At 38.4% G+C, this 27682-nt stretch overlaps 1 protein-coding gene across 9 annotated transcripts; it reads right to left on the reverse strand.

The window, feature by feature from the left end:
- Nucleotides 1–1794: 1794 nt before the first annotated feature.
- SETH2 (UDP-Glycosyltransferase superfamily protein) lies at nt 1795–27504 on the reverse strand. Of its 9 annotated transcripts, XM_088898971.1 has the most exons (10): nt 26834–27504; nt 26138–26218; nt 25066–25207; nt 18109–18681; nt 17002–17156; nt 10853–10943; nt 10539–10655; nt 10347–10450; nt 2529–2619; nt 1795–2306 (listed from the first exon to the last, which is right to left on the reverse strand). In XM_088898971.1, exons 3-10 carry the CDS (start codon nt 25183–25185, stop codon nt 2220–2222), a joined length of 1338 nt encoding a protein of 445 aa, XP_088755097.1. In that variant the 5' UTR covers nt 25186–25207; nt 26138–26218; nt 26834–27504; the 3' UTR covers nt 1795–2219. The 9 variants fall into 9 exon arrangements, 8 of the variants coding, with proteins under 8 accessions (XP_088755097.1, XP_010252712.1, XP_088755106.1 ...); XM_010254410.3 differs by lacking the exon at nt 26138–26218 and having other exon boundaries at nt 26834–27503; XR_016082889.1 differs by lacking the exons at nt 26138–26218; nt 26834–27504 and having other exon boundaries at nt 10539–10624; nt 25066–26131.
- Between the last annotated feature and the right edge of the window lie 178 nt (nt 27505–27682).

Consider the following 27682-nt stretch of genomic DNA (forward strand, 5'->3'; position numbering starts at 1 on the left):
TCTTTTATCAATAAACTATTTTGTAGAAATTTAATGGATTTTTTATTACTTTTTGGTAGATTATTAAATTATTTAATATTTGTTAAATAATGGATTATTTATGAAATAATCATTTCATAATTTTGGTAGAATATTTTCCATAAATTTTTAACAATTTTCATAACTAATGGATTACTAAACAATAGATTATTAGTTAAGAATAGATTATTTAACAATAATGGAAGATGACATGAATATATAGGAAATATCAAATTCTCCTTCTTCCCCTCTCTTTGCTTCAAATCACGTGTACAAATATAAATATTGTTTCATTTGGAAAAGCAAATCTTAATAAATTATGACCCTTTTTCTATGGGAAAGTGGAGAGAATAGAGGGGAATTAGAGATAGAAGTGAAGGAGAAGATAAAACATATATTGAGCTAATTAAAGAGAGAAGCGAGGTTGTTATAGAAATTGAGAGACGCGAGGTTTTTTTTTTTTTTTCGGGGGGGGGAGAACCCAATGGGAAGCGAGAGGAGCGAAGAGAGAGGGTTCTGAGATGGGAAATTAGGAGTAGTGGAAAGGGGGAAAGGAGAGAGAGTCAATGAGAATGCAGGGTTGGGGTAATAGAGCAAGGAGAAGCAAGTTGACGTGGACTGTCTTGATATATATATATATATATATATATATATATATATATATATATATATATAGATATATATTCCCGTATACCATTTCATTGTTTATTTTATATTTATAACTTTCTCTATCTGAACTAAATAACCAATGCATACATGTTAAAATTATCTGTAACATCTTATCCACCTGTGGATACAATTTATTTATTTCATAGCAAATTATTATATTTAATTTCATATATATTTGTTTTAAAATTAATCATATGCTTTTGGAATTTTATTTTTTAGTTTGTTTCATGGTTATAACTTTCTTTACCTAAATAAAACATTCCATTTACTTAATTTGCTTATAGTTTATTCATACATATACAACAAATTCAATTTATTTATAATTTCTTTATAAATTTTTGGATACAATTATTTATTTCAAAGCCAACTTTTATATTTTATTACATAATATTAATTTTAAATTTTATTTTACATTTATAACCTTTTCTACCTAAACAAAATAATATATTTATTTTACTTTCATATATTTTAACATTTTTCAATATAACATTATTTATAAATGATAAAGAATGTCTTGTACCAAGGATGAAGAATGCTCTGTTAAATTTGTGCATATAATGCTTGTATAGGATCTTTTAGTCAATTAAAATTGTTTTTCTTGAACAGCAATTAAAATTGGGTTAAATATTTTTAGCATCCTCATTTGCTCAGTTGTGTGCAACCGGCCAATGAGTAACAGTTGACTCTAATTCCCCCCTCTCTCTCTGAGTCCGAATTCAGTTTTCATTCTCCCTAAGTAAGTCTGATTTAAGCTAAAGTGGAATCCTCAATATTAGTTCTCAGCGGGAACACCAGGCATTGCAGCAACAAATAGATGAGAAGTTTCAAGTTAGGTGCATGCCATGTCAGCTTATCTAATATATCCTCAAGAAAAGATATGCTGATGCAAAATCACTTGAAAAAAGGGGTGAGAGAACAGTATCTCCTCAAAAGAAGTTTGTTTTGTATGGTCCTTCGTTGACAAAAAAGAAAAAAAAAAGAAAACCAAGGAATTCACTGATGCTTAATCACCTATTTACCAAAAAGAAAAAACTGAGTTAGGATACGCATCAATATTGATTTTTATTGTAATATCCTCCTTTTGCTAAACCCCCTCCCCTCAAAGAATATACAACTAAGGACAATAAGCTGATAATTCAAGTTACAGTTTTGGCAACTCCAATATCCATGTGGCTTTATGCTTCTCATTTTTCTGAAAAAAATAGTAATGCATCAAGTTCTACAATTGAACTGCTTTACATTTTTGGTATATGAACAAAGAAAAAAGGAATCCGAGAGTCTTCAACTGATATGAAAAACAAGACAAGACTGTGTAAACTATCATGACTTAGTTGGAGATGTCAATCCTCCATATTGTCAATTGATCCCCTGTAAGTTCCTTGGTTTGGACCAGCATGCTTAGCTGATTGAGGGTACCAAAGAGAATCCCTTAACTGTACGACAAAGAACATAATCTTGAATGATCTGAAAGATCAGCATCACCAAAATTAGGAATTACTCCATTTAAGGAGATTTATGAACAATCAACTGCTTTAGTCCTCAACGGAATCCCATGGAGTTGTTTCACGTTGGTCATGGAGAAGCGCAATATCAGGTACCTCCTCTATATCCTTTGAAGGCTGGTAGAAAATAAAATGCAATACAGGATAGTTACCATGGAGAAATGAAGATACAATGAAAACCATTGTGAATCAATGAATATAACTTGGATGGACATGAACGGAGCCATGATTCAGTTGATTAGCAAATGGCATGGCAACCAAGAGGTAACATGTTCAAGTCCAACCTACTCAGCAAGATACAGAAGAATGGAGCTAACACAAACACAAATAAATAATTACCTGCCATAGTTGCAGTAATTTCCATAATAAAAAATTAATGATCATGACCAAACAAAATATCTTGCCTGCCCAAGCACCACATGTGAGGTACCTGTACAAAAATGTATCAAGTACTGCTAGCAATTAGTAAACATCTGACACTTTCTTTCTTTCTTTTTTTTTGAAAGGTAAGGTAAGAATTTATTGAAATAAAGAGAAGGGTACAACTCCTCGAAAAAGAGAGCTCGTTACAGACTCCAGACAGATTGAGAGTGAAGCATATGAAATACATTTTGATGCTTAAAACTCAGGTCTAACTGACAACCAAGATGCAATTTACAAACAGAAATCTGTATCAAGTCATCTATATTTTTTTATCTGTTAAAGAAAATGTGACTATTCCTCTCAGACCAAATGGTCACAATAATAGCCGTAGGTATAGTACTCCAGATCAGCTTCCCTTTTCTCTTAAGGCCCATCAATTTCCAGCAGTAGAGCAAGTCCTCGATGGAACTAGGCATGACCCAGCCGACCCCAGCAGCTTTAAGAAAATGAGCCCAAATCTTTGTAGCAAAGTGGCAGTGGAGAAAGAGGTGGTCACTTATCTCTGGTGCTAATCCACACATCACACAATTCAGATCAGGGATCTACAGCCCTCTCCTATCCAGATTGACTCTTGAAAGACCTTTTTTAAGAGTCAAAACCCACACTAGAAAGTTTGCCTTGGAAGGGCAGATTGGATTCCACACCTGTTTTCTTGGGAAGTCAGCCGCCCCAATCTGACTAAGTTTAGAGGCCATAGACTTAACAGAGAAAAAGCCATCCTTACTCCACTTCTAAATCCACTCATCCTCTAAATTGACTGAGATGCTTTGTCTTTGTAGAACTTGCATGAACTCCCCACAAATGGTTCCAGCTCCCAGTCGAAAAGATTTCTCCTAAATAAAGAACTCCAGGAGATAGAATTACCACTTAAATCATAGGAATCAGAAACTGAGATATCTTGGTCTGCAGCACACCGATAAAGCAGGGGAAAGGCTTCTGCAAGAGGGGTCTCCATGCACCAAGGGTCCTTCCAGAACTTGTCTGTTCCCTCTACCAATTTTGAAATCTAAACCAAAAGATTAATTCCTTTCCAAAGAGAACCCCAGTTCTGTAGAGGGTCCAAAGACATCCAATCACCCCAATCCACCCCAAACTTAGATGCAATTAGTCTCCTCCACCAAGCATTCCTCTCAGTTCCAAACCTCCACAACTATTTACTAAGAAGAGCAGTACTAAAAGTTTTTAATTTCCTTAAACCCAAGCCTCCTTCCTCTAGAGGCAAGCACACCTGGTCCCACTTCACAAGATGAATTTTCTTTTCGTCTTCCCACCCCCTCCAAAGGAAATTCCTCTGAAGTGTCACTCTACCACCAGCCGATAGGTATTTGGCCTTCCAAGAAGCCAACTTCCTTTCCATCCTTTCAATCACAGGTTCCAGATCGACACAGAATTACATTTAGATCCAAGGGGGAGCCCCAGATATTTTCCTTGGAGATAGCTAACCTGACAAGCCAACACTTCAGCCAAGGATTCCAGGTTATCAACCTGGCCAACTGGGAAGACAACTCTTTTTCCCAAATTTACTTTCAGCCCAGTCACTACTTCAAACCAGCAAAGAATACCAAGCATCACTTCCAACTGATTGGCTGCAACGTCAATAAAGCAAAGAGTGTCATCGGCAAACTGAAGCATATGAACCGTTTCCCCTCTCGGGCAAATTTCAAAACCATCCCAAAAACCTTCAGAGGCAGCTAGCTTACTGAATTGAGTGAGCACTTCCATCTGACAAACGAAAAGTAAGGGAGAGAACGGATCCCCCTGTCTAATTCCTCTGGAGCTCGCAAAGAAGCCCGCCACGTCCATTAATGAGGGCAGATAATTTTGGAGAGATGACACATACCTTTATCCAGTTCCTCCACTTTTGACCAAAATTCATCCTTGCCAAGACAACCCAAACATCTCCAGTTGACATGGTTACAAGCCTTCTCAATATCCAGTTTACATATCAGACCAGGTTTTCCATCCCTCCTTCTAGAGTCAATCAACTCGTTTGCAATCAAGACACTGTCCAACGTTTGTCTGCCAGGGACAAAAGCACACTGATTCTTGGAAATTACACTTGATAGAACTTTCTTAGGAATGAGAGAAATAAAAGTATTATTTAGGCTTCTCTGTAGGGATGCTGATCTGTGAAAGTTCTGAAACACATTCAGCAGATCTTGCTTTATAAAATCCCAGCATTTCAAGTAGAACATATTAGTCAAACCATCTGGTCCAGGAGACTTCTCTGACTCCAGACTTCAGATTGCTTCCTTAATCTCCTCCTCAGTGAAAGGTCTTTCTAAGAAGGAACTCTGCTCATCTGACAGTCTCTTGAAAGGAGTATGCAAAGGAAGAGGTCTAAAAGTCCAAGGCTCTTTATATAAGTTTTTATAAAAGGCTGTAGCAATGGCCTTGATATCTGCATCTGTTTCTCTTATTTTTCCTTCACATTCTAGTTTGCTGATCTCATTGAATCTAGATCGAACATTTGCCATTTTATGAAAAAAACTTGTGTTCCTATCCCCTACCTTCAGCCATGCGGTTTTGGCCCTCTGCCTCCAACTTATCTCATACTTGTAGGCAATTTTATCATAGGTTGCCTTTGCCATATCTCTCTTCAGCCTCATATCTTGAGAAATGGGACCCACCTCTTCTGCTCTATCAATTTCCTCAATTAAGCTTAAACAGGCCTTTTTTTCTGTCTCCAGAGACAGCTTGTTTTCCAGCTTCCATACTTTGACCTTCTCTTTAATTGCCCCCAGTTTTTTTTGCCAATCTATGGGAACTCGACCCAGTCACTTGGCACTCATTCCAGGCCCCTTTTAGCAATGGAATGAAACCCTCTTCTTCATACCAGGCATTTTCAAATTTAAAGGGAATCTTTTTCTTTTCTTGAGGGCCACAGATCAGTTGAATAGGACAGTGGTCTGAAACAGGCCTTGCAAGAGCAACTTGTCTGAATTCTGGGAAAATGTCACCCCATCCTGACGATACAAGAAATCTGTAGGTCTAACCAGAACAGGAGTCTCCTGATTATTGGACCAAGTAAACTGAGCACCAACCAAAGTTAAGTCCATCAGATCAAAACTGTTCATAAACTCAGCAAACATATTCATCAATCTTTTTTTTTTTTTATCAGTAACAGAATCAACTCATTAATGATAAAAGGATAGGTACAAGGCAGGGGAGATAAACTCTCTTAACTCCCCCAAAATTAAAATATAGAGATTACATGTAAGCCCAGAACAATTGATTTCTTCCCACCCCTTGTTTAGCTAGTACATCTGCAAATGAATTAGCGCTCCTCTTTACCCATTGAAGCCTCACTGTCATGTCTCGGGTCCACCATTTAAAGAATCTCTTCTTGTTTAGGTAATTCCACATTCTGCTTTCCTCTTTCTGCAACCAATCTATTAACAGTTTCAAGTCTCCCTCAATAATTAACCTCTTAAGTTGAGCTCCTTTGCCTTTTTGACACCTTCTAAAACAGCTAGAATCAGAGAGAGTCTCCTTCCCCAATTGGACCTGAGAACATAGCAATAATCTCACCCTCCTCATTCCTAAAGACCCCTCCAATGTCTGAAGGGCCAGGGTTTCCTTCGCTGCTACCATCAAAGTTTAGCTTTAAAAACCTATGAGTTGGAACATTCCATAATGGACGAAGAACATTCTTCTTGGGAGCTAACCAAACCACTTCTTTCCAATTATTCAGCAAAGTTGTTGTGGATACATCTTCAAATAGCTTCAAAGATTTTACCCATTGCAGCACCCTTGTGGTGATTAGTTCAATTAGTGCCCCTTGAGACCTTTCCTTGTCGTTAAAAATTCTGTTATTCCTTTCCTCCCAAACTGTCCAACAGACTGCTGCCCTTGTACTTCTCCATAACACCTTTCCCCTCTTCTTTGTCCAACTGCCAACAGCAGAGTCAAAGAGACCTTGAACATCTGGTGGGGGAGTCCATCTGCAACCATACAAAGAGAAAAACCATTCCCAAATAGAAGACACAAAAGAACGGGAAACTAATAAATGATAGTGGGACTCACTATCAACTTTACAAAGAACACACCAATTAGGAGATAAAGACCAAAAAGGCTTCTTCCTTTGAAGGAGATCGCCAGTGTTAATCCATCCCAAATAGGCTTCCCAACAGAAAGCCCCAATTCTAGGAGGAATTGATTTACCCCAAATTTCCTTAACTGGAAATGTTTGCCCAACATTATCAAAATCCAGAGTTAAAACATTGAAAAATGAGGCACAAGAAAAAAGCCCAGAAGGGGAGGGAGTCCAAATACGTAAATCCAACTTTGAAAGGTCCAAGCAAAGCCTTGTAATAAATGCGGAAGAGACAAAAGGCTGTTTAGATCTGAGCCCCTAGTTCCCCTTCTAAAACCCAAATCCCACGTAAGCTCAAGACCCTCAACGGGGAATGGAGGAAGGTGGAAACTGGTTCATTTTTGTAACCAGACAAGGCAAAGAGAGAGGGGAAACGATCTTTTAAAGATAAATCCCCCACCTACATGTGTTCCCAAAATTTTACCAAATTCCCAGAACAAAGATTATATTGGATAAGATGAAGGAATGAAGGAAGGACGGCATGGCCATGTATAGATTTCCATGGAGAGGCACTGGTAGCTCGAGCAAATACTCCCGCATCCCAGCCTTCAACCGTCAACCCATGTATACTGACAATCACCTTGGCCCACAACCTCTCCTTTTCTATTGGTAGCCTCCACAACCACTTCCCTAACAAAGCCACATTTCTTTTCTGAATATTACCAATTCCTAGACCTCCAGAGTTCATACTTTTGGTTACAATTTCCCAATTAACCATGATCTTTTCTTTCCTCCCCGGGCTCCCACAAAAAGTCCCTAATTGTTTTTTCTAGGCTCTTGGAAACCCCAACTGGAATTTTGAACACCGATAAGAAGTAAATAGGTAAATTGGCCAAGGTTGATTTGATTAATGTTATCCTCCTACCCAAGGATAGGTAATTCCTCTTCCACGATGCTAATCTCTTTGATACTCTGTCCACCACCGGGTTCCAAAAGTTTACATTTCTTGGATTGTCTCCCAAGGGGAGTCCCAAGTAACTCATGGGCCAATTTGATATTTCACAACCCAAGATAGTTGCACAGCCTGACATTTCTCTTTCATCCATATTCACTCCGACCCACAACTCTTTCCAAAATTGATTTTTAGGTTTGACATTTGCTCAAAAAGTTGGAGGAGACTCTCTTAGGGCTTAAATTCTTGCAGCCCTGGAAGGTATCCAAAGAGCAAGAGATTTGAACATTAGATGTTTGGTCCTTGAAGGTGACTCAGAGGTGGTGATTAGGTGGCTAAAGGAAGAAGACAGCGGTTTGTGGAGTTATAACAATGAGAAGAAAAAATTCAAATGGCTGAGTAGGGATATTGTGTTGCATTACAGCTGGTGAAGAGGACTGCTAACTCAGTTGCTGATGGGTTAGCCAAGCAAGGGGTGAATAGGGAATCTTTATTTTGGGCTAACTTTTGACTTTCTTCCAATGTATTTTTCTGGTGAGGAGTTAAGACATTTTACCTCCCCCCTTTGTACCTATTGTTTCACATAGTTTCATATCATTAATAAAGTTTCTTATTACAGATCAAAGAAAAAAAATGCATATTTCCCACCCAGCTAAGATCACCTCCTTCACATAATAAAATTATGTCATCAACAAATTGCAAGTGTGTGATAGGCACACTATCCCTTCCCACTCTCCATCCTTTTGCCATCCCTCTAGAATCTGCTTTTTGGATTAGTCTCTCCAGGACATTGGCTACCAAGGTAAAAAAAAGGGGGAAAGAGGGTTACCCTGCCTAATCCCTCTCAACGCTGGTAAGTGATCAACTACAGTTCCATTCACCAGGATTGAATAGTGACAAGTCTTCAAACATCCCCGAATCCAAGACGTTTCACCAGGTTCCTGATCATCTTCCACTTTAGGGTAAAAACACCCCACACTTGCACCCCACCAGTCCAATAGCACACAAGATCTCCAAAATGACCACGACCCATTTCTGAGGACCCACGCTGCTTCAGATCTAGAGGGAAGGATAAAGAGAAAAAGATCATCCACCAGATTTTTCACACTTACCCCTCCCACTTCTCTCCACATCTTAGTAACCCAAAGATCTACTTGTGAAAAATTTGTCCCCTTTGGAAATCTTCCGACCAAACAATTTTGCAGGAAGTGTCTTCTTGCCTCTACTCTCGCCTACTCCGTATTAACAACCCAATGACCATCGACTTTCATCAGGTCTGAATACCCAAACTCCGGCCATGCTCCTGCTGCCGCTGCTTTGCTGTAAGGAAACTCCTTTCTTACTCTTGAATCCACCCTCCCCTCTTGTACCAATTATCAGTTTCCCACCTTTTCGGACCTTTTCGACGATTTTTGGCGAACCCTCCTCTATGCATTTTTCCCTCATTAGAACAACACCCTCTTTTCAAACCTTCACATCAGATGAGAAGTTTGTAACTATTCTCTTGTAGCCAGCTTTCTTCAGTTGAAAGTTCATCCATCTCAGTAACATCTAACACTTTCTTACATATTTGCTGCTAGTCTTCCCTAGAAATCAAGATATACAGTTTTAATTGGTTATGAGCTAAATTAACTAATACAAATACAAAGGGTAGAGATGTTCCGTATTGCCTAATTGAAATTGAAAATCTAAGTGCAACCACCCATCATTTCTTCAAAACTATGCTCTGCATCACATCTAGAATTTCCTAGTGATCCATAAATCTAATCAATGACTAGCTAAATGTTGGTTGAGATAGTCACAACCAAGGTTCAAAGTATCAGGTTTGTTGTATCATATCTTTTGACTCTCTCGATGCACCTATTTAAAGGAGTCTTAGAAATGTTCTTTTAATAAATAAAGTATATAAAATATTATAGTTTTAGGAGATTTTGAAAAAAGAAACTAAGAAAATGTAAAGGCAGAAGGTTCAATGTATCGATACACCCCTTCCACCGTATTGGGGTGTATCAGTACTTTGAACCTTGGTCACAACTAGTATTGGAATGAACTAAATTGCCAAGAAATGTCCATTGCATGGACCACTGCCTTTAACATTTTCTTAACCACCAAAACAATGCAAAATGTTTAAATTGAAAAGACACAGCCCATTAACCTCAACACGTAATAATAATATGAAATGAGGTTTGATAGGTTAAATGACAGTTTAGAGGGTTCATCCATAAAAGACCTAGAAGTTTGGTTATTGCGCAAGACATTGCCACATTTAGCACTAGGATTGTAGGGATGTATATATTCTACCATCCTGGTTGGGTTCGGGTGGACAAGAGTAAATTTGTACTAGGCCTTGTTCTTTTACTTGTGTTCTTTTGTTGGAAAGTGTTTTCCCTCTGTTACCATTTTTACCCTTGGGTTTTGTATGTTGGTAGCAGCATTTTAGTCCCACTACACGTTGGGTAGCTTCTTTCCTCCAAGGGAAAGTGATTTACCCACCTGGGAGAAGGGTAAAACTAACCTGAGGAAGTGGCCCAAAATTCATCTGAGGGAAAATGCATTTTCTGTGGGCCCTACAGTTCTCTCTAAAAAACGTGGGGAAGTTGGTCAACTTCCCCTTTGACCAAATTTCCCCATCTTGTTCCCAACAAAAGAATGGGGCCTTATAGTAGCATACGCATAATTGCAATGTCTTGTTGCTTCAACTTGTAATTTTATTTTTATCTAATTAAGATTATCTATTGAAGTATACCGTGAAAGGCGCTCTAAAAGATCCTCAGTGGGGCATCTCAATGCACGGTCATATACAACTTCTGTTCTCCTGGCAACATCATGCCAACTGTACAAACTTTTCATCTGACAGCAGAAACACAATACAGTTAAGCACTATACATGTCAAAATAAAGAGGGGGGGGACCTATTGTTGTCCTGAAAAACTACTTACACGAAGGTGCATCACTTGTGGATCAATCTTTGGAAGTATGTGTATTGCCTTCTTAATTGCCTTAACCATATCACTGGGTCTTGGCTCTGCAAGGACAATCATGTCATCTGGTAGAACCTGACCAGGGCCCCCAAAAGAAAAGGGTTAAACTATAGAATGCTTTAAGTCCATAAGGATGACAATGAAATCATGCCTGTTTTGGAATTTGACACACAAACTTTGTCTACAGTTAGCTATAGACCATAAACTGAACCAATAGAAGTCAGTAACCAAATGAACAAGGCAGAGGGAAAAAACAGCATCAGGGTGCATACTTCTGGTACACCTCCTACTCGTGTACTGACAGTTAACAATCCGCAACTAGCAGCCTCCAATATAGCTATACAAAATGCTTCTGTCAAAGAACTGCAAAAGATAATAACAAGAAGATCAAACATATCATCAAACAAGTAGCTTTTCTTAAGGCTGTCTAACAGTGAAACATCTCCACAAATGGATACTGCATGCTTGCACACATTCAAATGTAGTAGATACAATTTAATGTAGCATGTGCATCTAACATTCACATATATGCATCTATTTGTATACCATATAGAAAATTAATAGGCATGGAATTTCCTACCATGAAGCAACTCTCCCCAATGGACGCCCTACTACATTCTACTAATGATAGGGCATCTTGTCGCCTAGGTGATGGGTTTTTTAAAATAAAAAATATATAAATCGTAGGGTAGATCTATAGGTTTCATACTTTCAGTAATAAGTAGTGGTCTTTAAGTAATTACCATAATTCTCATGAAATAAGTATAAACCCCACATCAAAAGATAGAAAATCAACATATTTATGTGAAGAAAAATAAGAAAGGAAATAAAACATACAAAACATAAGGGTTGAGAAGAAGAAACTAGTATAAGAATAATAATATTAATACTATAAACCCACAATATGAATAATTTAGTTTAATAATATCTATTATACTACTATTAATAACATAAAATAAAAATATAAAAATATTGTCTGGTATCTTACATATAAATATGTAGGCATTTGGGTGATGTGGCCCTCCAAGAATGCCTTATCGCCTAGGCGTCACCTTGATAACTATGCCACCTCTTGAATAGAGATACCAATAGAGTGAGATAATCAAGCAACAACCCCGCTTGGTCCCAGTGGAACGGGTTTTTGTAACTAACCCACCTGGCCCAAGTAGGAGAGGTTTTGGTATGCCCCTAAACAAGTGTCCTGTTGTGAATGTAAAACATCAATCTGTGATGGTTCAGGTTTGCTTCAGGTCATGATGTATCACATATTCACATTCTTAGATTACCATGCTCTATGCATTCCAAGTGTTTTTCCCATTACTTTTTTAATTCTCTTTCTTCCAGCCTCTTATCACACCCCACTTCATGTCCTAACACCACCCCATCCTACTCTATTCACAAGTGGACAGTGTTGCTGGATGCAGACACAGGGATCGGAATTGGAATTGGAATCTGATGCATGTCCAGGAGTCCAACCTGGTGAACCAAGAAAGTAAGATTCCTAGACATGTCTCACATAAATAATAATTTTGTCATATATATTAATTATTATATTTTTGATGTTTTTCTTAAAATTCATAGAACTATATAAGTATAACAACTCAAATAGTAAAATTTCAATTTTGATTTTTTTATCAAAAAAATAGTTAGATTTCAATTTACAATTGACAAGTTAAGCTCAAAGGAACCAAAGGTTTGCCATGTGGTCATACTAGTTATTGTCATTGTTTTCCCATTGGAAAAGGTCCAATAAAGAATGGTTATTAAGTTATTGCATAAATTGGCAAAATACAAATACTAGAGTCCCCCGTTGGACAGGTTAAATGGTTAGACCTTTGTTACAATAGAAGCATTTAAAGTGAGGATTTGTAACTTTGAAGAATCAATGCGGCAGGCATTTTGGTAAATCTGACTGATCTGTATTGTAGCTGAGTCCAACACATATTTTGCAGAGTTGGATATAATTCTACTCATTGACAGGTGTCAACTTGTGAGTCCCCTCCAAAGGCGGGGTGTCCATGCAAACTAGGGTGCGTCTAGTTGAGGTTGGGCTGTAGCCAATTGGGATTAGGGTGGGCCCGGTTGGGTTAAGCCCAACCAGTACAAACTACAAAGCCTAGTAGTTGAGATCATTAGTCTTAAATGGACAGAAGACCAAGAATCAAAAAATAACAATATGATCATATGACACCATGAGGAAAATGGACTGCATGTTTCCTATGATACTGCAAGGAAAGCATTAGATAGAAAAGTAATGATCATAACCTAAGATTCCCAAAATGCACAAAAAAGGGCCATCTTGATCCCAGTTATCAAAGGTGGACTGGATAAGGACCTAACCTTTGCCATTTGTTTAGCAAGGTTATCGTTCTCAGACTTCAACCTCTCTTGTCACACTTGTTAGCCCAAAATTTTACCATTGCACCAAGCAACGGTCCCTGATTCCCGAATGCATAAATACACTACACATACCCTTATCATCATGGTACAATATCAAAACTTGCGCTGGAAACCACAAGAGTACTATACAAGTTCCAACCTCTCAATACATGGGGACCATTACTTTTTTTTAGATAGATTCAATTTTGTGGATCACTGCATGTTTTCCAAAATCCCAATAAAGGAAGAGTAGAATCTGTTGAATTAAAAAATATAAAAGAAAAGTAGTTTCTTGAAAATAGAAGGAAGAGAGAAGGAGAAGAAGAGAAGTTGGAAAGAAAAGAGAGTAATGATTTGGCCGCTCCCTTCACTTATCATTTATACTAAAATAATAGAACAGTACAAAGACAACTATGCCCTTATAGGGCGGCAAAACATAAAACAGCATATACAACACTCAAAAACATAATAAAATTTGGACTCACATAACTAATGTGGTCCCCACCTCCTATCTAACAACTAACATAAAACATCTACTCAAAAAAACATCATAAAACTCATTAATCTTCAACACTCCCCCTCAAGTTGGGAGTAAATGTCACACATTCCCAACTTGCGTAGATCATGTTCAAGCTTGTTCTTTGCCACCCCTTTAGTGAGAACATCAGCCAGCTGCAACTCTGAAGAGACATAAGGAAAACAAACTTCTTCGGTTGTTACCCTTTCTCTTATAAAGTGTCTATCAACTTCAATGTGTTTTGTCTTATCATGCTGAATTGGATTGTGAGCAATATTGATTGCAGCCTAATTGTGACAGTATAACATCATAGGTTCCTCTGCTTTCACCCCAATCTCACTCAAAAGAGATCTTAACCCAAAGAAGTTCTGAGACACCATGAGCCATGGATCTATACTCAACCTCTGCACTTGACCTTGCCACAACCGCTTGCTTCTTACTCTTCTAGGAGATCAAGTTTCCACCTACAAAGGTACACACTCCTGATGTAGACCTCCTGTCATCTAAGCATCCTGCCCAGTCTGCATCTGTATAGGATTCTAGCTTCAGATTCTCATGATTTGAGAAAATAATGCCTCTGCCAGGGTGCTTTTTCATATATGCAAGTATTCTCTCAATAGCTTCCCAGTGCTGAACCCGAGGTGCATGCATGTATTGACTCACAATACTGACACCATAAGAAATATTTGGTCGTGTCATACACAAATACAGCAATTGACCCACCATTCTTTAATATCTCCCCACATCCTTTACCAACTCACCACCCACACCATTAATTATGTGATTTGGATCAATAGGAGTGTCTGCTGGTTTGGTCCCCAGTTTCCCAGTCTCCCACAGTAGGTCAAGTACATACTTTCTCTATGAAATGAAGATCCCATGCTTGGATCTTGCAACTTCAATCCCTAAGAAGTATTTGATCTCACCAAGATCTTTGATATCAAATTCTTGCTGCAATGATTTTTTGAGATCATCAATCTCCTCCAGATCATTTCCTGTCACCACTATATCACCCACATACTCAATCAGAATTGACACCAGAGCATCTCTCATTTTCACAAAGAGGGTGTGATCAGACTGTGTCTGTGTGTATCCAAAACGAATGAGTGCCCCTCTGAACCTGTCAAACCAAGCCCTAGGTGACTGTTTTAGTCCATACAGAGATTTTCTGAGTCTGCGCACCTTTCCTTTACCAACATTTTCATAAAAGCCTGTTGGAATGTCCATATATACCTCCTCCTGTAAATCATCATTGAGGAAGGCATTTTTGACATCAAGCTGGAACAAGGGCCATGAATAGGTGGATACTAGAGATAAAAGGATACAAACTGAACTCATCCTAGCTACTGGTGCAGAGGTTTCTAGATAATCAACACCATAGGTCTGAGTATACTCTTTTGCTACCAACCTTGCCTTGTACATCTCTATCTTGCCATCGGCCTTATACTTCACTATGAATACCCATCTATATCCGACTATCTCCTTGTTTGGGGGGAGATCAACTATTTCCCAAGTTTGGTTTTTGACCAAAGCATCCATCTCATCTTGCATGATTGTTTTCCACTCAGGTTTGGAGAGAGCCTCAGTAACATTCCTGGGTATAGACACAGAATCCAAGGAAGAAAGAAAAGCATAGTAGGAGGGTGATAAGGCACTGTAGGAAAAATGATGTGAAATGCAGTGGGTTGTACACTTTCTCTTCCCCTTACGAAGTGCAATGGGAAGATCAATGTCAGTGGGATCAGCTGCAACAATAGTGTTACGGACAGAAACATTATCATCGGAAAATATAGCAGGCTCAGGCTCAAGAGGAATACCTGGAACTGTATCTGTCGAATCTAGAGTTTCAGAAGGACTAACAGAGAGTGGTGTGGGCTGAGGATGTGTGGAGTCAACCATCATCTGTCGGTGTTGATATTTCTGTGAGGTTGCCCGTAGTGGCTCAGGTAATGAAACTGGAGGTGCAGATGCTGGCTGAACTGATGGAGGCACCATAGAAACAGGAAGAGGAACAGATTGAGTTCTCCCCCCAAAACTCTCCTCCTAAAGAAAACCACATTAGAAGAAGAATGCGGATTCAAAGAAGGTAACATCTATAATGACAAATCTGCCCCTCGACACTAGGTCATAACAGCAATGCCCCTTTTGGTTCTGGGCGTACCCAAGAAAAACACATTTCTTGGCCTTAGGATCCAATTTCTTGCGACAATGGCCAAGAATATGAACAAAAGAAACATAACCAAAAACCCTCAGAGGTATATGAAATATCTCTCCATTTGGAAAAAGAAGGCTAAATGGCACCTTAAACCCCAAAGTCCGTGAAGGAACACGGTTAATCAAATGCACGGCTGTAAGAATTGCATCTCCCCAGAACTGCACAGGAACTGAAGCACACACCATAAGACTCCTTGCCACCTCCACAATGTATCGGTTTTTCCTCTCAACAACTCCATTCTGTTGCGGTGTATATGCACAACTACTCTGATGAACTACACCATCTTCTAAGAGATACGTGATCAGGTCTTTCTCAAAGTACTCTCTGGCATTATCTGATCTAAAAGCCTTAGTTCTCAGTCCAAATTGTGTGAGAACCATCTGGTAGAATTGTCTTACATTTATTCTGATTTTTTTCTTATTTTTAATTCCGATTTATTATAAATTCTAATATATTTATTTCACACTAGTAAATAAAAATACATTTATTCTGATTTTTTAAATATTAAAGTTATAATACATTATATTTTATTATAAATTTAATAAACTGATTCTCCCCCTTTTTTAGTATTAAGATTCTAATAAATTCTGATTTCTTGTAAAACTTAATGAATTTATTCTGATTTTTAATACTAAATTTATAATAAATTATGATTTAGTATAAAATTTAATAAATTTAATACTAAATTTATAATACATTACATTTTATTGTTGTAAAACATTATTCTATTGTTGTACGTTAGTTGACATGTCTGTCGACATAATAGGAAAAATTGTCTTTTTCTTGGTTATTTGGACCGATTTGGTTGACATTTCCGAAATATAGGAAATGTCGACCAAAATAGTGTAATTTTTATATTACCACTCATTTTCATGTCGGTGAGCCTCGACACCGACATATGTCGGGCGACATTAGCGAAGTGTCGTGACATTTGAAACCATGCATTGCCTCTTGTATGGAGAATAACAACAAGATCAATCAATGAGGAAGTCATATGTACCTTTAGGCCAATATGTATAGGTTACATAACCAAATATTTTATCGAGAACCTCATTAATGCATAAAATTTTGCCACTCTGTCTGGATCTAATAAATATCATTACTAATTTCACTATTATCAAATAAGAAGGTTCCAAAAAGAAATCCAAACAGGCCTTGAATTACAATGGTATCATGTGAAATATCACTTAAGTTTCTTTTTTTTTTTTTTTTGATAATGGTGGAATTTTTCAAGAAGCCAAATTTCTACGAAAGTGAAGTTCAATAAGTGAAAGGAGAGTTAACATAAAGGAAACATTCCATTACTTTACCTGTTTAAGAATATATGACCAGAAATTAGGACAGACCGTACTTGAGCATGGGGAACAGCTCCCAACATTTCAACTCGATCCTGAAGTGAGTTCTTTTCTCTCATTTCTTCAATCCGCACTCTTTTTGGCCCATCACCTCCAATTATGAAACGGACCTTGACACAATTTTTAAAGTGAGACACTATGGGATACAAAGGTTTCCATTAGTGTCAACCATTAAATTGTTTCTTTCCAACAGAATATCTTCATGAAAAAGTAGAATATAACAACAAAAAACAAGTAATTAGAACTACTAAGTAAGTTCCAAGTAAACCTAGGCAAAATAAATGACATAGAACATTGGACTTTGCAACCTTGCGTCCTTGCCTCTACAATATCAGTACATAGGCAACTGGACTAATGGTCCCCAATTAAAGGGCATTGCCCAATGTTGGTCCCAGCTATCTGGGGTCTTGGGAGGGATGTACTGGACACAGTCCTATGTCTTAACCTTTGGCACTTTTTTTTTGCACAAAGTGGCTGCTCTCATACTTGAACTCTCATTTTCATGCTTGATGGCACAATAATTTACAACTACACTAAGTAATGGCCCCTATTAAATGGGCCAAAATGTTAATGAGACAAACACTTTAGACAATGAGATTATCTGTATCTAGTTACCATTTGACATGACCCTATCACATCAGGTTCGAGTCAGTATTAATCAAGTTTTGGGTCAGGTTTAGGTTCAGGCTGGCAGTCACCAAATCTGTCCTGTTGGCATGAAAAAACTGTAGACATAGTCTTTGCTAAGAATAATGGTTTGTGTGTGGGACATGTCAGGTTCAGTAAACCTATTATATTTAGTTAGGGCAGGCCAGGTTCAGTTTAGTGCTTTTGGTCGAGGTTGGGTTGAGAAGTCTCAACCAAAATCAACTTGTTGGCATCCTGAATTTTGAAGAGGTGGTTATGCAAAAGAACAAATCATAGATATGATGTCACATTTTTATGTCATATCATTCAACTATAATCCACAACTTGTCACTTTTACATAACATATTATAAATCCAACATTGTACAACAAAAAAGTTAAAACAGAAAGGCAGTCATATGGTTCAAATGACTCACATTTGGGTAAAAGCGGCAAACCTCAGGAATGACTTCAACAAGCAAATCTGCACCCTTCCGGTAAACCAATCGACTTATCACAACTATAACAATTTCATCACAACTGAGTCGTGTTTGGGCAGGTTTGAACATAGCTGTATCCACAGCATTTGGTATTACAAAGACCTTCTCTGGGGGTAATCCTGAACGCAATACTGTATTTTCCTTGCTTGTATGAGAAACACATATTGCCTGATTCACATCTGCCAAAGTAAATTGCAGAACCTTATTCATATGGATGCTTCCTACATCAGCAAATCCATAAAGAGAATGATCAGTAAATACAACTTTGTATCCCATAGTGCGAGCATGCATCAAAGCCTCATGACAAAGAGTTGAGAAGGCTTGATGTCCATGCACCAATGATATCCTTTCACGAATAAGAATTGTCCTTAAAATAGGAAGTGTCCCATAAAATGTCGGTAGCGTGTTCTGCATTAGAAATGGCCTCCACGGTATGTAGTAAACTTTCAAGCCACCAGTCATATATCTTACACCAGAACGATTACCATAGGCATGGGTCATAACCACCACCTGAAAACTATGCTTATAGTGAGAAAACTAGGCATATGCATATCAGACACAAAGTAACTAAAACAGTTACAAAAAGGAAATCTAAAGCTTTTAATCAGTAAGGATCATAAGATTCATAACAGAGTCCACCAACAGCACCTTGTTAACATAAGACATGTAAGATGGTGGCACATTGGATGGCCCCAATACATGAACTTCAATTCTGTATGGTTGTATTCATCATAGTTTTTCAGGGCACCAAGGCGAAGCGAGGCTAGGCGACAGGGGGAAGCCTTGTCGCCTAGTCACCTAGGCAATGAATTTTTTTTTAAGTAAAATACATATATCCTAGGGTAGTTCCCTAGGTTCTATAATCATAGTTCCTAAATAACTATCCATAATTTCCAAATAAAAGTATAAACTTCATGTTAAAGTATAGAAAACCAACATATTCATGAGAAGAAAAGGAGGAAAGACAAGGAAATTGAAAAAATATAGGGGCTGAACCCTTGTTTTTGTTATAGGAAGAAAATGTGTTGATTAGACAAAATTTTAAGTTCTTCCTTACTTATTGGTTAGGTTTTGAAGTCTTTGAGGGTTCAAAACAGAAGTTAGTAATGTCTGTGATGATTAAACCCTAACAAATAAGAAATTAATAAAAAGAAATTAGTATATAAACACACAAAATGAATATTTTAGTTCAATAATGTCTATTTTATAATTATAATCCCCAAAAATTAAAGATATAAAACTATTTTATAACACAACATACAAAACTGTTTGGTGATTAGGCAAGGCGAGCCTCCAAAGGCACCTTGTTGCCTAGGCGTCGCCTTGACAACTATGGTATTCATATATTGCAATTTTTGGATACCATAAAATGAAAATTATCCATAGAATACGTAAACAACAGAAAATAAATTGAGATAGTGAAATGACTGAGAAAGAAACTAAGATGAGCATATCATTTGGAACTTAAGTGTGGTGCTAGGATAATAGAAAGTTGATTTGAGATTGTTTGGCACGAGTTGAAGTAAGGACAAGGCTTCAGGTCATGGGAGATCTGGAAGCTCATTCTTCAAAAGACAATATTATCTAGATAGAGAAGGTCAAGCCACTCCATGTAGGTGGAATAAGACATATGATGAAGATAACAATTATTCTACAATAAATGATATGATCCATAGTAAAGTTAACAGCAACATCTAACCAATAATCACTTTACCATGAACACTTTACAAAAGTTCCCTTGTAAGGAAATGACACCAGACTCGGTCGTCTTTGGCAAACAGTCCAGTCCTAGCTTCTTGAATGCTCTCCCTAACCAATCAGGTATGATTGTCAGTTTATTTGTGGATACTAACCAGTGTGATATGCCTGAAACAGATGTACCAGCATCCCATCCAGAATGTACGACAAAAGTATGCTTAGAGGTGGAAGAAGGGAGAGTTGGGGAAGGCAATCTTGAAGAAAAAAGTAAAGAATTAGATGAAGCTTGGAGACTGATTTGCACAGAGTTTGAGTTACTCAAACAAAATGAAGAATATATGGATGGGTTCAATGAAGTGGTCATGGGTAGGGGAAAGGAAGGGGATGACCCTGTTAGAGGAGAACTTCAGACCTCATTAGTGGAGGTTTTTGGTGAGGGGGATCAGGCTGAAAAGAGTGAACAGGTGGAAACATTCAATAAGAGGAGAGAGGAAAAAAAGAAAAAAGAAAAGAAACAAAGGTCAGAGGTGGAAAGATTAATTTGTGACACAGAAGGGAACTTAGAGTTTAGTGGTAGAGGAGATAGGAGAAAGGGATTGAAGTAAGGAGTTGTGGTTTAAGGTTGAGGGTGTTCTATTGGTTTGTGCCTATGATGATAGTTAGCTGGCATGTTAGGGGTTTAGGGAGTGCAAGGAAAAGGAGGGTGATTAAGGACTTACTTAAAAGGGAAAGGCCTGACATTGTTATGTTGCAAGAAACAAAGTTGTCAGAGCTGGATAGAAGATGGGTGAGGAGTGTGTGGAGGTCTAGAGAAGTAGGATGGATTTCAGCCCCATCTTGGAGAGCCTCAAGGGGGATTGTCACACTTTGGAAAGATGATGTAGTAAAGGTAGTGGAGGAGTTAATAGGGAGATTCTCAGTTTCCATCAAATTTAAGAATGTAGAGGATGACTTCACTTGGGTGTTATACGGTCCCAATAATTATAGAGAAAGGAATGACATGTGGGAGGAACTGTATGCAATTCAAGGTTTATGGGAAGGTCCATGGTGTTTGGGAGGGGATTTTAATGTGATAAGATTTTCTGAAGAAACTAATAACTCCCAACAAACCATCACAACTAGCATGAGAAAGTTTAATAGCTTTATTGCTGATTGTGAGTTAAAGGAGATCCCACTAGTGCAAGCTCGATTTACTTGGTCTAACTTACAGGAAGTGCCCTTGTGGTCGAAGTTGGATAGATTTATCTTTAATGTTGACTGGGAGAACTATTGGGGAAACTTGGTGTCTAGAGCTTTGCCTAGGGTGACCTCGGATCATTGTCCTATAAGAATAGGTGTGGAAGATTTTATCAGTGGACTTAGACCCTTTAGGTTTGAAAACATGTGGCTAACCCACCCGGATTTTGTGAATAAAGTAAAGTTTTGGAGGAATGAAAAATTGAGGGGGACAAAATGGAAAGGGGTAAGATTTCACAAGAAACTACAGAGGATAAGAGTCAAAATAAAAGTTTGGAATAAGGAACATTTTGGAAGATTTGAGGAGCAAAAAGTGAATCTAATCTCTAGGATAGAATAGTTGGATGAAAGAGCGGCTCAATCTAGAATGGAGGGGGAGAGAGTTCTGAGGGAACAGTTGAAGAAGGACCTAGAAGAGGTCCTACTGAGGGAAGAAATAAGCTGGAGGCAAAAATCGAGGCGTAGATGGATTAAAGAAGGTGATGGGAATACTAAGTTTTTTCATGATGTAGCAAATGAGAGGAGGAGAAAAAATTGTGTCTAAGTTAGAGGTATGGAGGGAGGAATTCACTAACCAGGATGATATTGCTATGAAGTTTGTGGAACATTTCAAATTGATTTACAGAAGACCCTTGGAAGAGAGGAGGGAAATCGAAGGGATTGATTGGTCAAGGTTGGAGGAAGATCAGGTTAGGTGGTCGGAAAGAAACTTTAAGGAAGAAGAGATTAGGAAGGCAGTGTTTTTGATGGACAGGTCCAAAGCTCCAGGACCAGATGGTTTTACAACGGCTTTTTACCAGGATTGTTGGGAGGTGATAAAAGATGATCTTTGTGAGGTTTTTAATGAGTTCGCAGAGAAGCATATAGTAAGTCGAGGCATTAATTCCACATTCTTGGCCCTAGTTCCAAAGAAAGATGATGCTGTCCATCCTAAAGATTTTAGGCCAATTAGTTTGGTGACTAGTATTTATAAAATCCTAGCCAAGGTCTTGTCTTTAAGGATTAAAGAAATCCTCCCCTCCATTATTAGTCAGGCTCAAGGGGCTTTCATCCAAGGGCATCAGATAATTGATCAAATTTTGATTGCCAATGAATGTGCGGAAGAGATGAAGAGGTGTAGTTGAATAGTGTAATTGGATGACTGGTTGTGTTAGCTCTTATCACTATTCCATCCTAGTAAACGGGGTGGTGAGGGATTTTTTTTCCATCTAGTAGGGGAATCAGACAAGGGGACCCACTTTCACCCTTCCTCTTTACCTTGGTAGCTGATGTGTTTAGTCGAATTATCACTAGGTCTGATAGGGAAAATGTGATAAAGGGTTGGAGAGTAGGCACAAACCGAATTCCAGTCACTCACCTTCAGTTTGCAGATGACTTAATGATCTTCTGTGAGGGAGGTTTCGGTGAGAAGGTGGAAATTTTGAAAGAATTTATTACAGTTTTTGAAGGAGTCTCTAATTTGAAAATCAATCTAGGAAAAAGCTGCATAGCCGGAGTAAATTTAGTTTTTGAGGAGGTTGAGGTGATTGCAGGTTGTCTTGAATGCTCCATTTCCTCCTGGTCTTTGTCTTACTTAGGGCTTCCGTTGGGAGCAAACCCTAGGGAGAGTAGGTTCTGGACCCCAGTCTTGGAGAAGTTAGAAAAGAGACTAGCTGTTTGGAAGAAAAATTATATCTCTTTGGGTGGGAGGATCACTTTGATAAAAGCTACCCTCATGAATCTACCTACCTATTATCTCTTTGTCTTTAGGATACCGTCTAGGGAAGTGAAGAAGTTGGAAAAATTGATGAGAGATTTTCTGTGGGAACCGGGAGAAGGTAAAAAAGACCATTTAATTAAGTGGGGGTTGTGGGTAGAAGCAAAGAGGAGGGAGGATTAGGGCTCGGGAATGTGCTTAAAAAGAACTCAGCTTTGTTAGGGAAGTGGTTGTGGAGATGGCCTTTGGAGCGGGATAGACTCTGGCACGAAGTCGTGAAGAGTATTCATGGATGTTCAGAGAGTGGTTGGGATGTTGGTGCATCAAGGAGGGCTAACCTAGCCACACCTTGGAAGGCAATTCACAAAGTTCTTCCAAAGTTCCTTAGTTGTGTTAGGTATGATGCTTGTTCAGGTAATTCTATTCAGTTTTGGGAGGACATTTGGGTTGGAGATCTCCCTTTGAAAGCCCTTTTTCCTTCATTGTACTCTGTTTCCTTGTATAAAAATGAGGTGATCTCAAAATTCCTTTCGTCGAATTTATCCTTACCAACTTTGTCTTGGGATTTTGGTTTCCGTAGAGGATTAAGGGATGAGGAAATTGAGTGTTTGTCTACTCTTCTATGTCTCCTTGATAAGGTTTGGTTGGATCCTTGAAACCTGATAAAAGGATTTGGGCCATTCACCCCAAAGGGTCTTTTTCTTGTGGTTCCTTTTTCAAGTTCCTCTGCCAATCTCCCTCTCATCAGAGTTTCCCTTTCAAAGAAGCCTGGTGTAGGCCGGTCCCCCCAAGGTTAGGGCTTTGTGTTGGGAAGTGTGGCATTGTAAAGTAAACACGATGGTCAACCTACAAAAGAGAAGACCCGTCATTTGTATTTCACCAAACTGGTGCATTCTTTGCAGATCTCATGGTGAGGATTGTAATCATCTATTTTTATCTTGTAGTGTCACTGCAGAGCTCTAGGCTTGGCTTCTATCTTCGTTTGGGTCTAGTTGGGATATGCCAACAGAAGTAAGCACAATCTTTAACCCTTTGTTCTTCTCTTGGCCCCATAAAAGAGGAAGGAAAATGTGGAGATGCTCACGAGTAGCATTGTTATGGACAGTATGGGAAGAAAGGAATGCTAGAATCTTCCAAGAAAAAGGAAGAAGCAGTCAAACCTTAAAGGACTGAATTTTATCCAGGTCTTTACATTGGTTAAAGACTCTAGAATTATTTAACCATTTTACTTTTTCTGATTGTTGGAAGGATTGGAAGTTGGTAGAAAGCTGTTCCTCCTCCAAGAGAAGGGCAGTGACTAGCTGGGTCCCCCCTCCTCTTGGTTCTTTGAAGCTTTACTTTGATTGGAGTAGCTAGGGTAATCCAGGTCCCTCTGGGATGGGAGGTGTACTGAAGAATGAGGCTGGAGAGGTTGTCTTAATCTACTCTGGCCCTTTAGGAGTTGGGAACTCTATCCTGGCAGAACTGCTAGCTGCAATACAAGGAATACTTCTTGCAAAAGAAGTGGGCATGGAACAGCTTCTGATTGAAGGAGACTCTAAGACAGTGGTGGACTGGTTAAATAATCCAGAGAATGTCACTTGGGGCTACAAAAATGAGTTAAAGAAATTCAAATGGCTGACAAGAAATATGTCTATAACAGTACAATGGGTTGGGAGATCAACTAATGCTTTTGCTGATGTCTTGGCAAAACAAGGGATAAATAGGGAAATATTGTTATGGGCAAAATTGTAACTATTGTTTTAATTTCAACATTCATGTTTTCTTTGTTGTAGTTTGTGTATTTGCTGTTTGGAGAGGCTGCTCCTCGCGCCTCTAAGGGGATCTTCTTGTATCTATTCATTATTTTAATGGAATTGATGTTATTTATCAAAAAAAATGATATGATCCATAAATAAGGCTTCACAGGAGATCAGGCAGCTCATTCTTAAAAAGAAGATATTACCTAGATAGAACAAAACGAAAGAATAAGAATTGTCAAGCTGGCCCATGTAGGTGGAATAAGGCAGATGAAGAAGATAAGAATTCTTCTACAATGATATGTATAATGCTTACTTCAATCTAATAAGAACCCCAAGGTAGGATAATCTAACAAAAATCTCATAAACAGAATTATTACCAAAAAAAAGAAGAATTAAACAGAACATGTCCATGTCATTGGACAACAGAATCATATTGTCTAACTGCTACCGAGTAAAAGAAGCTAAAGAGCATATATCAATAACCATATATAGTTCCATGACTGATTGGTGCTTTAGCCTGACCTTGTGACCAAGCTTAAGCAGGCACTGTGATAAATAATAAATGTGATTCTCCACACCACCAAAGTTGGGGTAGAAGAAGTCAGACACCATTAATATTCTATGTCTTCTTTGTCCATCCATCGCATCTTTGGATATCAAACACCTGATGAACACAAGAAAGCAATAACTAATAAGTAGAAATGTTCTACAAGAGACATATACAGCTAGGGGTGTCAATTTTGGACTGGATTTGGTCCAATCTGATCCAGTCCAATGCGAGTCCATTACAAATGGACCAGGTCCAATCCAATCCAATGAATATTTTGGACCATTTTGGACCAGTCCAATTCAATGTCTGGACTACCCAATCTGTTCAAATTCATTTTAATTTAGATTGGTTTCAACCCAAACCTGGTCAATTGACACTTATATTCTTGTCTTATATCAATGGACAAGATATTGGCTTAATTAATCCATCCCAATCCAATATAAATTTACTACGGACGGACCAAGTCCAATCCAATCTAATAAATATTTTGGACTGGATTGGTCCAATCCAATATGTCTTGTTGGTCCATCCAATCTGTCCAAATTGATTTTGGATTGTATGGGATCCAGTCCAAAACCGGTCCATTGACACCCTTATATACAGCATCAGCTACTTTTTTATTGATCAGCTATACAGCATCTGCTACTGTGAACAAGAAGAAAAGCCCTAGTAGAAGGATGGTGGTGAGTCAGATAGCATGGTCATAATTGTGTCATTAATCACCAAAAACCTATGAAGTCATGTGTACTCATGGAGTGTTATTTCCACAATCTTTTGATATAACATATTTTTTAATAGTAAAAAGAAAATTTCATTAAATAACAAGAGATGCAGAGCAATGGTGATGAGCTTTCACCAACAAATAAAAATACAAAAGCAAAACTAAAGATTGCATCAATAACCAGCACTCTCCACGATAAGTGGAAATTGCTGAAGATGCAAGTTTATCAGTCAAGCACAACCAATTAGTCATACTATTGAATAATCCCAATCATGAAAGAGAAAGGAAAAAATAAGGGGGAGGGTAAGCAAAGTAGTATGTACCTTAATCAGTGACAACTTCCTAGAAGCATGGCAACCATAGTTTTCAAGGCATCAAGGCGAGGCTAGGCGACCACAGGGCGCCTAGGCGTTGGAATTTTAAAATATTAATTTTCTTGAGTTTTTACTTTATCTATGTTTTTGTAAGCTATTTTATTGGTTTTGTGTGCTAACTAGCAAGCATGTACACTAACTATTAGCTCTATAAATCATTCAAATGAGTATAAAACTATAAATTTCGTATATAGCAAGCATGTACACAGTACACTAACTATACACTAACAAGCAAGCATGTACACTAACTATTAACTGAAAAAATAAATAAATAAGTGCAGTAACTAGAAGGGAGGAGAGGAGTATAGGGGCGGAAGAAGAAGTATAGGGGATTAGGGGCAGGGAGGAGTATAGACCCCTGTTTTTTTTAAAAAAAAAAGGAACTGAGAGTCTGAGACTATCGACTGAGAGCAGTCAGGGGCGGAGCCCCTGTTTTTTCAAAAAAAAAAAAAAAGGACTGAGACTAGGACTAGCAACTGATAACAATCAGGGGCGGAAGAAGAAGAAGAATGAGTGGAGCTGTGGAGGAAGGGAGGAGTATAGGGGCGGAGCCCCTGTTTTTTCGTAATAAAAAGCAAAAAATGACTGAAGCTGGACTGGAAGAAGAAAGAAGAAGAAAAGAATAAGAAGAAGAGAAAAACTTACCTGCTGAAGCAGAGGTGCGATGGAATTGGGCGGGGGGATGAAGTCTTCGGTTCTCCTCCCTCACCAATAACCGAAAAAACCCTTATGCAGGTAACCGAAGAAGAAAGAGAAAAAAAAAATGGCTTTCTATTGTTGTCTTAATAATAAAATAATGATAATATGTAACCGGTTTTATTTTAAAAGAATAAAACATGTATGCGCCTAGTATACAAAATCCGGGGCGTTTGGGCGAGACACCCATGGAAAACCGCTGGTCGCCCGCCTAAGTGTTGCCTGGACAACTATAACGGCAACTGAAACAAGATCACATCTCCGCGCCATAAGGAACCGCCCCAGAACCCCCCACAGCACATTCCTGCCATGTATTGACAACATATACCGGACTGGTACTATCATCGGAAAATGTTTATAATATGCGGCGGATATGAACTCAACTGAAACTTCATTAATCAGTGTCAAGAGAAAGGGAAAACTAAACAAACTGAAAATAAAAGAGGCAGGTTGACTAAAGGGTATTCTTTTGGTAGGTTTTAACAGTATGCGACGTGGGCAAGGATGTATTCGCACGCGACGGGATTCCGTGTGCGCGAGTTTTTGCTTGCAGGAGATCTGCGCTTTGTTCGCACCTGCTAGATGCACAGGATACAATTGGTGTCGGAGTGGTGGAAGGCGGTCTAGAGAATAAGAACAACTTTTAAAAATGAAATGAAATGAAAAAAGAAGGGTCCGGATTCATGAGCTTCACCCGACCCAATCAATTGCTTTTTGTGATGGGTTCAGGCTAGCCCGACCCAAGTTGCATCCCTAACGGATTCAGCATGATGACGGACACAGCTCACCATGGAGGCA

Source organism: Nelumbo nucifera, chromosome 1 (assembly GCF_055504915.1).
Source record: "Nelumbo nucifera cultivar China Antique chromosome 1, China Antique-T2T, whole genome shotgun sequence".
In the NCBI taxonomy this organism is placed as follows: domain Eukaryota; kingdom Viridiplantae; phylum Streptophyta; class Magnoliopsida; order Proteales; family Nelumbonaceae; genus Nelumbo; species Nelumbo nucifera.

Bases quoted from the DNA above. Each gene is read 5' to 3' on its own strand.
- SETH2 (XM_088898957.1), bottom strand. From the start codon at position 25,329: ATGGACTCGCATTGGACTGGATCAGATTGGACCAAATCCAGTCCAAAA. The intron at 17,157-18,108 runs GTGAGTCATTTG...AATTGTGTCAAG, and splicing joins TTTGCCGCTTTTACCCAAAT to GTCCGTTTCATAATTGGAGG. The intron at 10,656-10,852 runs GTATGCACCCTG...GGCCCTGGTCAG, and splicing joins GAGTAGGAGGTGTACCAGAA to GTTCTACCAGATGACATGAT.